The 14397-nt window shown below is 45.1% G+C and overlaps 1 protein-coding gene across 2 annotated transcripts in view; it reads right to left on the bottom strand.

Moving 5' to 3' along the window:
- The window catches only part of THSD4 (thrombospondin type 1 domain containing 4), a 147264-nt gene that overhangs the window by 118556 nt on the left and 14311 nt on the right, over positions 1-14397 (bottom strand). For both annotated transcript variants that reach the window (XM_087941658.1, XM_087941659.1), the window contains exons 4-5: positions 9723-10156; positions 1321-1780 (exon numbers count right to left, since the gene is read on the bottom strand). In XM_087941658.1, the coding sequence (XP_087797784.1) occupies positions 1321-1780; positions 9723-10156 (894 nt within the window). The remainder of the gene's footprint in view (positions 1-1320; positions 1781-9722; positions 10157-14397) is intronic.

The raw sequence follows: 14397 nt of genomic DNA on the forward strand, positions 1-14397 counted from the left end.
TTTTTCATGATTTGGTGTTTAAACTATTCATCTAGGGCACGGTGAGGTCATGATCCCCGACTGGGTAGCAGCTGAATCCAGGATGGTTTACCCCATAACTATTTCCTTAAAGATGTTTTTAATGAGGAAGAAGAGGGTAGGGAGAAGAGGAGACCGAAAGGAGCTGTGTTCCCTTGGAAAAAAATAAAAATAAAATAGAAAATCTGTATATTACACAGGTAAGAAGAAGGGTTGAGAAGACGGCTGTAGAGCCCTCACGTCCTGGATATGAGCTATTCCAGCTCTTTCCCTCAAGATGGCGCTATAGAGCACCATATGCCAAAATAACTAGACACAGGAAATTTCTCTCCTGCCATCGCTCTGCTAAACACCTAATTCCAGTGGTGGGATTCAAAAAACAAATTACTACCGGTTCTGTGGACGTGGCTTGGTGGACGTGGCAGGGGAAGGATACTGTAAAATCTCCAGTCAGAGGTGGGATCTGCCGGTTCTCCGAACTGCTCATAATTTTTGCTACCGGTTCTGCAGAACCGGTCAGAACCTGCTGAATACCCACCTCTGTCTAATTCTCATCATATACTGTCTGAGGTCTATGTATATTTACCCACATAGTATCACTGTACCATTATTCTTATCTTCTTTACTTCCCCCTTTTATTGGTACAGCTAGTCCTTGACTCACAACGATTCATCGAGTGACGATTCAAAGTTAGGATGAACAGTGGAAAAAGTGACTTGTGACCATTTTCTTCACACCTACGACCACTGCAGCATCCACATGGTCACGTGGCCAAAATTCAGATGCTTAGCCGCTGGTTTATATGTAGGTGGGCTCCAGTATCCCAGAGTCTGGTGGTCTCCTTCTAATGACCAGCAAAGTCAATGGGGAAGCCACCATCGCTGTACAACTCGTGTTAGTTATTTAACAACTGCAGTGATTTGCTTAACCACGGTGGCAGGAAAGGTTGTAAAATGGGGCAAAACTCACTCAGCTCAATTTTGGGCTCAGTTGTGGTCGCAAGTTAAGGATTATTATTTTTATTATTATTATTATTTGTTACTACGACGACAACAATGACTATGACTACGACTACGACTACTATTTTCTCTGTTGCTCTGTATTACACGGAGAGCTTCTGTACCGGAGACAAATTCCTTGTCTGTCTAATCACACTTGGCCGAATCAAGTATTCAATTCAATCCAATTCAATTCAAGAGGTCCAGGGGGCTTCCTTTCTTCCTTCTTTGCAAAATTCCTAAGCTCAAAAACAAGGATTTGGTCAGACAGCATGGAAAGGCCGGAGCAGAAAGGATGACTTACGTTCGTATTGCAGAGTCTGTACTGCTTGTAGGCCCCAGTGCACACAATTGCTGCAGCCGGCTGAGTGGACATCTGCCCTTGGATGGTGGGATGAGAAGCTCCAGGGAGATGCCTGCTCCGTTCTATGCCCTGGAACAAACTTTGAGGTGCTGCTGGGAAGGTTTGAAAATGGGAGCCCGGTTGTTGATAGAAAGAGCTGCTCATGACCTGAGTCCTGGCTGGAGAAGATCGGTGGTCACCTGGGTACGTTCCTCCAGGATGATGGTGATGGGAAGGGTTACCTGGATGGGCAAAAGGGGAGGTGCCACCAGTCCCTTGTTGGTTGGGTGCAGGCTGCATGGACTGGCGTTGCTTTCGGGGCTTATGTGCCGATTGTCCTGTGTCCGTCTGCAGTGGGAGAATGTAGGGAACTTTTCCATAGCCGTATTTCCCGGGTCCAATGGAGCTTTTCTTTCGGCCTCTGAGGACAGAGAGAGCAGGAGAAAGCAGATGAGCCATCATGTTTCAAAACAAGCAACCAACAGCTTCAGGACCAGTCCCAGATCCAATCAGCCAAATACCAACCCAATAGGCTTCCCTACTTATTCTCCTGTAGCTCAGAGTGATGGAGGAACCCAATCACAGAAACCTTGCAAGAAATCAGAAGTACGGAAGATGTTCTGCAGGGACCACAAGTCTATCTAGACCAAAGGTCTTCAAACTTGGCAAGTTTAAGACTGGTGGACTTCAACTCCCAAAATTCCTGAGCTAACATGACTGGAGGAGGAATTCTGGGAGTTGAAGTCCACCAGTCTTAAAGCTGCCAAGTTTGAAGATCCCTTATTTTGTCACCTATCACCTATCAATCTATCAATCTATCATCTCTCTCTCTGTACCTACCTACCTACCTATTTACCTATCTATCAATCTATCTATTATCTATCTATCATCTATAACAAAGGTCTTCAAACTTGCCAAGTTTAAGACTGGTGGACTTCTCAACTCCCAGCATTCCTGAGCTAACATGACTGGAGGAGGAATTCTGGGAGTTGAAGTCCACCAGTCTGAAACTTGCCATGTTTGAAGATCCCTTATCTATCACCTGTCACCTGTCACCTATCAATCTATCAATCATCTCTCTCTCTCTCTCTCTGTACCTACCTACCTATTTATCTATCTATCTATCTATTATCTATCTATCATCTATCACAAAGGTCTTCAAACTTGGCAAGTTTAAGACTGGTGGACTTCTCAACTCCCAGCATTCCTGAGCTAACATGACTGGAGGAGGAATTCTGACAGTTGGAGTCCACCAGTCTTAAAGCGATCAAGTTTGAAGAACCCTGATCTAGTCATACCCATGCAGCACACCCTCTTGTTCATAATTCTCCTATTAAGGGACAACTTGAGGACTATTCTTGGGGGGCAGCCCATGGTTCACTTTTCAAGTTTCCAACAATTATCTCCTCAGGCTTCAAGCAAGCTTTGTAGAACAAATACCAAACATGGCACACAAGGCATTAATCGCTTGGTGAAGAAGAGGGGAGGCGGGTTGCAGACAACATTTATCCACAGAGAATGCCAGTGAAAGGAATGGGGGGAGGAGGAGAACGCTTTGCTATCATCAGAAAACAAACTACTGTTTAACAGATAACACATGTCGAAAAGCAGGCATGCCCCAGATACAACCATGAGGGTATCTCACAAGACTTCCAGACGTGCTGGATTATCTAAAACAGAAGTTTTATCTCACTGATAAAAAGAAATGTAAGCTGCTGGTATCTCTCACTCACCCACCCCGAGACCTCACAAATATATATATTTCCTAGGCTCCAGAAGCTACGGTTAATCTCGGCTTGAGGCGCCAAGAATCGAGAGTCCAAAAATGGTAGCGTTTAGCCTGAGATTGAAAAGTTTGAGCCAGGAAAGGCAATTGATCTAGCGAGCAAAAGGAGCAATGGTCACCCTGGATCCTTCAGGGTTCATAGTTCTTCTCTCTCTGCCTAAAAGAAGGACACATTTTTATAAGGAAGACCTAGCCTCCAATCAATCGTAAAGATAACTTGTGCAAAACAATTTGGTTCGTTGAACAGCCATCAATGTAATGCGTGGGCGTATCCCACAATATTTGTGTGAGTGTGTGTGTGTGTGTAACTGTGTCATGCAGGATTTCAATCAGTATTCAGAAATAAAGAAATGTGGGGAGTGGGTTGTTTTAAGAATAAAGGAAGCTGGGTTTAATATTGCCTGCTGGATGCAAGGCATCATGGCGCTGTCAAAATCAACTATGCAAAATCAATTATTTTAACAACCAGCTGGGTGAAAATGACCTTTGATCAATTTTCTCCATCAGATATGATGGAGTCCAGTTTCCTCTCTCCCCAAGCCCCCCAACTCGGCTTCTACTGTTCCCTTTCTCCATGGTGTAAATTAGCGGGAACATTTTGTTTAATGCGAACTCAGCAGATAAGACATCTAGAGCCAATGTTTCGTTTTGCTCCGTTGCTCCTCCCGGGTGTGGAGGAATTTCAACTCCCTTCACAACGATTACAAAAACCTCAGACCCTCAATTTGTTCCCTCGTTCTGGGGGGCTAGCAATCTGACACCCCAAAATTACATTCAGCCTTGAAATTCATTTTCCTTCCAGCTACTGAAGTCCTGCAAATGACCACAAATGTTATTCAACGGTTATGCAGATCCTGCTCTGTGAAATACACAGAAAACAGGGGTTGAAGTACCCCAACTCATGAAGGGAGAGGACAAAAAATATACCTATTCTATTTGTCTGGCAGCCCATGCCCAATTTTACATCCATGCTTCCAACAGTATACCAACTTTCTTGACTTAGTTGCCTCCTCTGTGTGAGATTATATTTTCAATTGCCCCAAAGCCAGTTTGGGTAGCCCAGAAGGCCTGGCCCTGGGTACAAGGGTCAGGCAGAAGATACGCACGTATTCCACAGCAGAACTGGCTAGATTGGCAGGAAGGAAATTTAAATTCCAGCCAACTGAGAACTTGCTAGTTCCTGGATCCCTTCCTTTATACAATATTTTTTTCTCTGGTCTCTCCAACCTTTCCAGGATATTACAAAAAATGTCTTTGATAAACTGTTACCCAACTCTTCTCATTAATCTTTTTTCATTAGCAAGGGAGATAGGTTTAATTCCTGTCAACATAGGATGTTTTTTTTTAAGACTACGTTACCCACCCAGCTCATTGGCCTCCCATAAATCTCTTTGACAATTGCCTTATTTTTTCCTCTGTAAAGGGAAGTCCATAAAGACTTTGATTCAAGCACTAAGCCTCTTGGCTGATAATAGACGCAGAGCTCCTATGACCACCAAAAGGCAAAGGATCGGTCGTGGTAGTGGCCTTCTACATGACAGGGGAGGGCAGTAGAAAATCCTTCTTCCAAAACAAACATCTTGGATGGCATGACGGAGGAGGAGAGCATCTACCCACCCTTTCATCTACTACATGGACAGAGGTCAATGGGTGTTGTGGTTCGCCGGCAGCCGGTGCAGCCGGCAGCAGAATCGGACAGTGGGGAAGAATGGGGTCCAGTCCGGGAGTCTGGGGAGGACTCGGATGAGGGTCCTGCATCCGATGGACAGATGGGGCCAGGGCCATCTGGGAGTTATGTGCTAACTCCAGAGCCTCCAGAGTCTGGCAGCAGCGAGGAAGAGGATCTCGGGGAGCCTGTTCCCAGTGTTCGTGTGCGCAGAGCTGCCAGAAGGCAAGAACAGCTAAGACAAAAGGGGCAACTCGGGCGCAAGGCTGGGAGGTGATTGCCTCTCCCATAAAGTACAAAGGACAGGAAAAGGTAGAGAAACCTTTGCAGGAAGCAAAGTCGTTTGCTCTGTTTGGATTCAACCTTGAAGCTCTGTGTACTTGTGTTTTTTTTTCAGTTAATTTGGCACTTTAGTTGTTGGCAGCCATTCAAAGGAGAGAAAGGTGGATGCTTATCTCGAGGGACTGTTTGGGATTTATTAGGGGCTGGGAATGCACATAATTCCCAGCGTTGAAATAAAACAAGCGTTTTTCGGACTAAGCGTGTGTTTAATTCTGGTCTCAGAAAGCCTTGGTCAGAGCAATAGGCATGGGTCAAAACTCTGGGTTTGTGCCTGCTGAGTTTCACAGGTTCGCCTCTGCAATATCCAGGACCAATTCCCTACTCCTGTGTGCGCTTTGGAGTATTATTTATCAAGCTGCCTTTTTCAGAAGGCTGCCTGGGAAGAACGCCAGATGTGCATTTCTCCTTCGGAAAGTCATCTGTTACTCATGAAGAAGTGGAAGCAGCTTGCAGGGGATGTGCTGCCTCTGAAAAAAAAAAAAATGTAATGTTTGGAGGAGCCCTTGGGTCAGATTTGTTAGAGAGGCCAAACATCTCCAGTTCCTGCCACATCCACGGCTCTAGATGTCGGAAGAGTTTTTTCAGAGCAACGTTGCATCAGGTACAACCTGGGAAATCTCCTTCAAATGGAAACTGCCAAGACATCCTGGGTCTTACCGAAATGTCTACCAGGAGGGCTTATGATCCTTTTCCAATAAACCATAGCTAGCTTTCCAGATTAACTCTTTTTTTTTTTTTACTTACCCTTATAATTCCATTCCTTCCTGGTGATGTAACCATTCACCCTTGCTTGATAATAGTATTTGTGTCAATTTTCCCTAAAATATCTTTAAAAAGGTCTCTGTCAGAGGTGGGATTCAGCCGGTTCTGACCAGTTCTAGAGAACTGGAAGCGGAAATTTTGAGTAGTTCGAAGAAAATTCCACCTCTGACTGGCCCCATCTCTTCTCCGCCTCCCATTGAGTCCCAGCTGATGGTCTGGGTCTTCTTTGGTTGCCCCGCACAGGAGAACGGAGCTGGAAAGGAGGTTAGTGGGGTGGGGAAGGAATGGGGATTTTGCAGTAACCTTCCCCTGCCACGCCCACCAAGCCACGCTCACAGAACCGGTCGTAACATTTTTTGAATCCCGCCATTCGTCTCTATAACCTTGCAAGCTGCACTGAGTGTTCAGTGTGCGTGTGTGTGTCCACCCCAAAATAACAACAGACCACCCAAGAAGATCTTCATTAACAGCTGTCCATCTCTCCTCCAACCTCTGGAAAAAAGTATCAAAAGACGAACAAATTTAGAGAAAGATGGGCCCTCGGTACATGGTCCTAAGCCATAAACTGCTTAAAAGTCTTAACTCTTACTCAATGCCCATCGTTCAAGCATACTTGGGCATCAAAGCCATTTCTACATCCTTCTTCCTGACCAGTACAAACATTTTGTGACTTTGGGAAGTCTTTACACTCGCCAAGACCATCCAGCTGTCTTCCAGATAGGTCTGAGTTTGTCTTGGTCATAATTCCTAATCTCTACTTTCTGTTTTCATCAACCTTCCTTAGATATTTGAGGAGAAAAAGAAAAAGAAACAGAGGGATAAACTAACAGCAAATCTTCCCAACTGTTTGATATGGTTTTATGTTGTGGTTGTGAGCCACCCAGAGTTTTCAAATGGGCAACTGTGCCGATATTCGAAATAAAATAAACTCAGAGCAGAATTAAGATGAAAACATCCTGGTGGTGCCTCCCAGCTGGAGATACTCTTTTAAAAACACCCACTTAACAACATTTTCTCTTTTTTTTTTTCTCTCTAGTTGTATCCACCAACTATTTACTTTATCTCTTGGAAGTCATTGCAACAAAAAAAACCCCATCAAACATAAATTATGCTTATCACGTTAAAAGCCTTTTCATTTCAGTCCATTTTTGTTTTCATCTTTTTCCGCCCTTTCCAATTCTCTCTTTAGCTGCCAACAAGGCAGCTGAATCTTGTCCTGCACAGGGGGGTTAACCAGTCATTCTCCTTCTTTCTTTCTTTCTTTTTTTTGCAATACAACCCAGATCGACGATTGAAATGCCTGCGTTTTGCAGCCTATTTTGATGTGACAATGATACAGCTGTAAGAAAGACAGAGAGGAAATTCCCCAAAGGACAGATTCTCAACTTCCAAACTGACAGCTCTCTCCCGTTTCCTTGTGGATCCCACAACTGCTAAATCCAGACCTTCTGGGCTGAATCAAAGGGGCAGCCGGCCCCCACGCGACGCTCAACACCATCCAGGACAGCAAAACCAGAATGGAGACCCTCTTGAAAGAGAGAAGACCTACTTAAATGACACATGGACCGAGCTAGGAAGGGATTTTACATGTCTCAGCGATCCAAGTTCGTTCCTTGCGGGGATATTCAGGCAAGGGTGGTGCCACACCAGAGGTGTCTCCAGCTGGGAGGCACCACCAGGATGTTTTCGTCTTAATTCTGCTCTGAGTTTATTGATTTCGAATATCGGCACAGTTGCCCATTTGAAAACTCTGGGTGGCTCACAACCACAACATAAAACCATTCATCCTTGTACAAAAGAGAGGCTAATCCTTCCCATGGTGGAAATAGCATTTATGGATAGATCGCTCGAGGAATCCTGTGTCCAAAGACAGATTAGTGGCTTCCCTTTGAAGCATGTCCAAAATTTTGACCCAGAAGGGATTTGTCTATTGACCAGTGGTGGCCGCAGTGTGGGTGAGACAGGTTGTCAAATATTTATTTACTACAGAAGTAGGGATGGGTTTAAGCTTAGGCTTAGGTATAGTTTTAGACAGTGGTGGGATTCAATTTTTTTTTCACGACCGGTTCTGTGGGCGTGGCTTGATGGGCGTGGCAGGGGAAGGATACTGCAAAATCCCCATTCCTTCCCCACCCCACTAGCCTGCTTTGCAGCTCTGTTCTCCCTTTGCAGGGCAACCCAAGGAGACCCAGCCGATCAGCTGGGACTCAAATCAGAGGCAGAGAATACATGGGGGTGGGACCAGTCATAGGTGGGATTTGCTGGTTCTCCGAACTACTCAAAATTTCTGCTACTGGTTCTCCAGAACTGGTCCAATCCTGCTGAATCCCACCTCTGGTTTTAGAGACAGAAGTATTGAATTTTAGAGGTCGAAGCACAGCTGAGAGGCAAAGATAAAGGAGCGAAGTAGAGGCTGATCTTAGAAGGGACGTCTAAATGCAGTCAATTGCACAGATCCCAGCTGACCATTTGTGGCCTCAGTGAAATCCCTGGTTCTTAAGTTACCAGAGGGAAGGTTTTTGGAGAAGGAATGGGAAAAACACTTAAAGAAAAGAAATCATGAATTCTCGTTCAAAGAATGAGGAAGAGTCCTTATTTACTATTATTTGTTCCATATGAAACGTTGCTTCTGCCTCTCCTTTGGCGGGGGTGGGTGAGAGATTTTATTTTAATGCTCCAAGCATGCAGACATCTGCATTTTGAGCTTGTTTGATGTTCAAGTCCTTTCCCCAGAGCTAAAAAAACTTAACGGGACAAGTCTGCGCTTGACTGCTCAGAAGCTCATCTTGCAGACGTTCCACAACCGACATTTGGAAGAAGACGACACATCCTGACTCTAGAGGAAATGTAGGCATTTTTCAGAAGTATTTATCTGTAAACTTTCACAGAAATACCGTCTTGTCTAACTAGTTTAACACAGCGGGAATGAAAAACAGCAAATTAACCAAAAATGCTATGTGCAATACCTGCAATTAAGCGATTTAAGGAAAAGCTTCAAATTTACTTTTGCTAAAAGCAAAAACAAACAAATTGGTCTCTAAGAAATATATAGGAGGGGAATAGTTGCGTAATAAGGGAGTCGACCAAGTAAAGGAGTTGTGTAGGGCACTCACTCATAAGGCGGACCTTACAGTTGAACTCAGGAATATGAAAAATGCCCGGAAGACGAAGATGAAGAAAGAACGAGGAAGGAGGAAAGAGAGGAGGAGAAGGAAGGAGGAAGAGAAGGAGGGGAGGGGAGGGAATGTAGGGGAGGAGAGGGGGGAGGAAAGAAGGGGAAACAGATGGGAAGGTGACGGAGAAGGAGAAGAAGGGGAGGGGAGGGAAGAGAAGGGAGGGGAGGGAGGGAGGGAGGAAGGATGGAAGGAAAGAAGGTGAAAGAGATGGGAAGAAGGAGAAGGAAGGAAGGAAAAGAAAAGAAAAGAACAGAGGAAGGAAGGAAGGAAGGAAGGAGGGAGGGAGGGAGGGAGGGAGGGAGGAAGGAAGGAAGGAAGGAAGGAAGGAAGGAAGGAAGGAAGGAGGGAGGGAGGGAGGGAGGAGGAAGGAAGGAAGGAAGGAAGGAAGGAAGGAAGGAAGGAAGGGAGAGAGGGAGAGGGAGAGCAGAGGGAAGGAAGGAAGGAAGGAAGGAAGTGAGAGAGGGAGAGGGAGAGCGGAGGGAAGGAAGGAAGGAAGGAGGAAGGAAGGAAGGAAGGAAGAAAGGAAGTGAGAGAGGGAGAGGGAGAGCGGAGGGAAGGAAGGAAGGAAGGAAGGAAGGAAGGAAGGAAGGAAGGAAGGAAGGAAGGAAGGAAGGAAGGAAGGAAGGACTACCTTCTTTCTGATTTGGGGCTACGTCTCCGAGACTGGGAAACTTGACCCCCTCTTGAGGTTGCTCGGCTCCAATAGCTCTCATTGCGGCCTCCTCCGGAGGAAGAGAGGGCAGCTCGCGCCGGTTCCTCGTTTCTGTGAAGAGGCACCGAGGTCCGGATGGCTGAGATGACGTGGCCAGAGAAAGGAGGCAGAGAGTCTTCCTGGGGGAGCTGCTGGAGATGAGCCAGTGCCCTCCCCGAAGCAGAGTACTGCCCAGGATTGTGGGAGGGCCTCTCGTAGTAGTACCCTGGAAGACATGGCCGCATCTGCACCATCACGCCACCACTGCAGCTCCTGGAGCAAGCTGACCAAGGTCCCCAGCTGCCCCAAACCCCGGGGATTCCTCCACTCTCTTCTTCTGGGGAAACGTTCCCATCTTTTATCCTTTGGGGTACCTACAAGGGGGAACAGAAGAGATGAGTTAGGGGTTGGGGGACACATCATGTTTTCCAAGGTCAGGATAATAGAATTGATTTTACACGGTGTTGCAATTCAAGCTTGGAATTCTAGAGAAGAGAAGAGAAGAGAAGAGAAGAGAAGAGAAGAGAAGAGAAGAGAAGAGAAGAGAAGAGAAGAGATGAGATACTGGAATGAAGAATAGAATAGAATAGAATAGAACAGAACAGAACAGAACAGAACAGAACAGAATAGAATAGAATAGAATAGAATAGAATAGAATACAGAAGAGAAGAGAAGAGAAGAGAAGAGAAGAGAAGAGAAGAGAAGAGAAGAGAAGAGAAGAGAAGAGAAGAGAAGAGAAGAGAAGAGATATTGCAATGAAGAAGAGAAGAGAAGAGAAGAGAAGAGAAGAGAAGAGAAGAGAAGAGAAGAGAAGAGAAGAGAAGAGAAGAGAAGAGATGAGATACTGGAATGAAGAATAGAATAGAATAGAATAGAATAGAATAGAATAGAATAGAATAGAATAGAATAGAATAGAATAGAAATAGCATCACAAATTCCCACAAGCTACACCTCCCAAGTTGTTCTCGTGGGGAATTCCTGCACATGTCTAACTGGCCCTGACAAGAGAGGATTTGTTAAAAATTTACTAACAACATAAACTAATTCTGTGTCATCTTTATTTGTTACATGCATGCACAGATTTTTCTGTCAATGCAATCCAGATGTTTCTCCATGTTGAAATGCGCCTTCATATTTATTAGTCATGACATCAAAGGAGGAGGGGGGAAAAGAATCTGGGTGACTTGAACACATGTCCCTTCCGAAGTCTATCTTGTTCCTCTTCCCCGTCAATTTAAAATTTTGGCACAAAAATAAAGCAAGTTTGGCCAGAAATGCTACGAAAGAACAAAATAAAAGTATTCACGATGGATGAAGGCTGCTTCTAACTGGATCGCAAAAAGATGCTTTACAACGTCACTCCGCGGACATCACTTCAACCCGCAACTCTTTAAACCAGGATGGCCAACCTTGGCAATGTTAAGACTTGTGGACTTCAACTCCCAGAATTCCACAGCAAGCAGAACCCAACAGGGCCCATAACTCTTCCTTTCCACATCCAACATGCCTTCTGTCAGGTTCCGCTACTCACACTGGAGAATAAATGACAAACACACCTTGTTTTGCCAATGCCTTTTATCTCGTCCGTGGAAAACGTGGTACGAACTCACCAGGACAAAAGCGCCTAATAGTGAGATCTGCTTGCTTAGCGTTACCCAACCCCAAATACAGCTGCGTCAAAACTCTGCCGCCACCACACCCAGTGATCTTGTTCCAAACAAGGGAAATGCCACCCCATGGCTGCTTTGAAAGTAACACCACCCAGGTGATCTCACATGCGCCGTCATTCTATTCATCGTGGTCCAAGTCAGTGCCGATCAGCTATTAGGTTGCCGCGGTTCACTCAGTAAGGCAGGCAGTGGTCTTGAGCGATCGTCCAACCCCCCCGGAATGGCAGCCCTGCGTTATTAGAGCTGACACCCTCAACCATTTCCCCACCAGTGATGGTATGCTACTGGTTCAGACCGGTTCACTTGAACCGGTAGTTAAAAAAAAAAAGCCAACGATCCGCTGAGAGGAGGAAAAAAAATCCTCTGACAATCAGCTGATAGGAAAAAGAAAAGTGCAGGATTGGCCCTCTCACTTGTCCCTGCGCTTTTCTCTTCTATCCTTGCAGCTGATTGGCACTGCAGGTCTCAGCTGGTGTGGGGAATCCTGCACACCCAGCGTTAGGCCAAGCACACCCACCAAGCCATGCCCACCGAACTGGTGGTAAAACAATTTGCATCTCACCACTGCTCCCCACCACAGAAGAGAAGTTCTAAGCATCCCATATCTAGGCAGGTAAACGTCTACAGAGATTCTCAAATTGGCCAGGTCCTGGTTGTCCTAAAGGTGCTTTCCCAAAAGGCAACTGGACTTTCTTGTGGTTGTTGTTTTCCTTGAAAACATTTTCCTTCTCACCCAGAACTGAAGAAGCTTTTGGGAGTGAGAGGTTTTCAAGTAAAAACCCAAGAAAATCCAGTTGCCTTTGGGGATCTCTAGGCAGGTAAGACCAGAACGTTTTGGGTTTTCAAGCTTGGAAGCACGGTCTGAAAAGCATCACCTCCAAATGTAGATGTCAGTTTTGGAAGCCATGTTTTTTACTTGGAAGCTTCGAGGCTGCCACATTCAGTGCCTGGGAATTTGGGAGTGGGGATTTCATAGAGAGGGGGAAAATTAGACTCAAACAACATTCCTTTCTCAGAGAGTCAAGGACATGTTGCCCTGCACCTGGAGGGGACTGTCTGGAGGAAGGTCTCCAGTTGGGATCATGATTTCATCAGTCCATGTGATGGACTGGTGGGCGCAGGGGATGGATCTTTGGTTCTCTTTTGGGAAGGGAAAACCCGGAAGCCTCAGATTCGGGTTTTCCCCAGATGTGCCAATATGAGAATGCTAGCAAAATGGAACTTGGAGGAAACGCTTTCTCAGAGTTCATTGTGTTGGAGTTTGTTCGCTGGATTGCTGGTAGTGGACTTTGACAATCACCAAAGTGCTTTGTACAAACCTCACTGGCTCTTCTTCTGCGGACAGGGAGGTTTGGGCCCTTCTGCTAAAAGACCAATGGTGGTCTAAGGAGCATACACACCAACCTGCTGATGCCTTACAGGCCAACTTGGATTGGAGCCAGCCAGAATAACTAATCTGCATGATGTGGCACTCTTCAGCAGCTACTTTCCATGACTACTGCTGGCCTCTGAATTATGAGATTTACAGCTAAAGGGTGATGAAGGGAACCAGGAAACGGAGGTTAAATGTTAAGCAGACCTACAAAACATTTGGAATCAACGCCTATGAATTCAGCTCGGGCTATTTATCTGCCAGCAATGGAGATCTCCCATTAAAAAATAATAAGAACAGCCATCCCAAAATGCAACAGTTAAAAGGGGTAGTAATAGCCACTCAACAGGCTCTCCCTCGTTTCTACATTTCTGAATTATGCCTTCACCGAGTCAACTTCATATATATGCTAAGTAGGAAATAATGGTGTGATAATTGCTCAAGGCATTCATCCATTTTCCTAAACATCTATGCTAGCTCTGGCTTTTATTCAAATATTCTACTCTACGACAGCCATCAACAAGGCTTTTACTTTCCAAAATCATTTCCATTAGACTTTGAAGAAACAAGATTAAGATCTCACACCTTTAGTTGTTGAAACTATGTGTGAGCCCTTGAAAAGAGAGAATATCTATGGGATTACAAGACCCAATTATTCCAAGAATCCAAATATGAAATGAGACCTCAGCAGTGGTGGTCATCTAACTACGAAGTATTCTTGATCAAGGTAGATTCAATGATTCTAATGTATTTTACTCAATAGATAGCGCTAACCATCTGTGTGTCTGTCTTTGGTTGACGATCCAGAGAATATTTGGGGAGATATGGGTCCCCTTACATAACAGAATACAGTATTACAGAGTTGGAAGGGACTTTGGAGGTCTTCTAGTCCAAACTTTCTGCTCAGTCAGGAAGCCCTATACCATTTTAGACAAATGGTTGTCCAATCTCTTCTTAAACGTCTCAAACAACGGGGTCCTTTTTATCAAGTCTAAAATCGTTGAGGTCTCATCCAAACTACATTGCAACTATCAACAAGACATAATCAGGCATGGCCAAGTGAGACAGACCTCAAAACTGGGTAATGTCTGGAAAAGATCACCAGCCCAACCACATCTGAAGGGTCTTGAAGGACTTCAAGAGAACAAAGAGCTCTGGACTAATGTCACCCAGATCTTTGTGCATCTGTAACCTTGAAACATCTCCCAGGCTGATTCTTTTGGAGCACACAGAGAAGGCTGGAGCAAACCAGATGTAGAAAGTGGGCAAAGATTTCTTCCACCCAAGCAGGAACCCACTCTGATCCTTAAAAACTTCCATGCAAGTGTTTAATAAATAGACACCTCAGTTGGTCATCGAAAGGAAAACTCTCTCCATCAGAGATTTATTTTTGTGTGTGTCTTTTCATGACCCCATAATCCTGCAACTGAATGGCGCTGAATGTTTACTGGGCGGATGTCCGGATATATTCTCATTGTGCCGAGAGAGAGAGAGAAATACCAAAGAGTGACCTGATTTAAACCATGATCTGCTGTGGGGAACTGATATCAGCCTGGTTGAGCAACAGGAAGCA

This window comes from Pseudonaja textilis, chromosome 13 (assembly GCF_049901715.1).
Source record: "Pseudonaja textilis isolate UNSWEBS1 chromosome 13, rPseTex1.2, whole genome shotgun sequence".
NCBI lineage: Eukaryota > Metazoa > Chordata > Lepidosauria > Squamata > Elapidae > Pseudonaja > Pseudonaja textilis.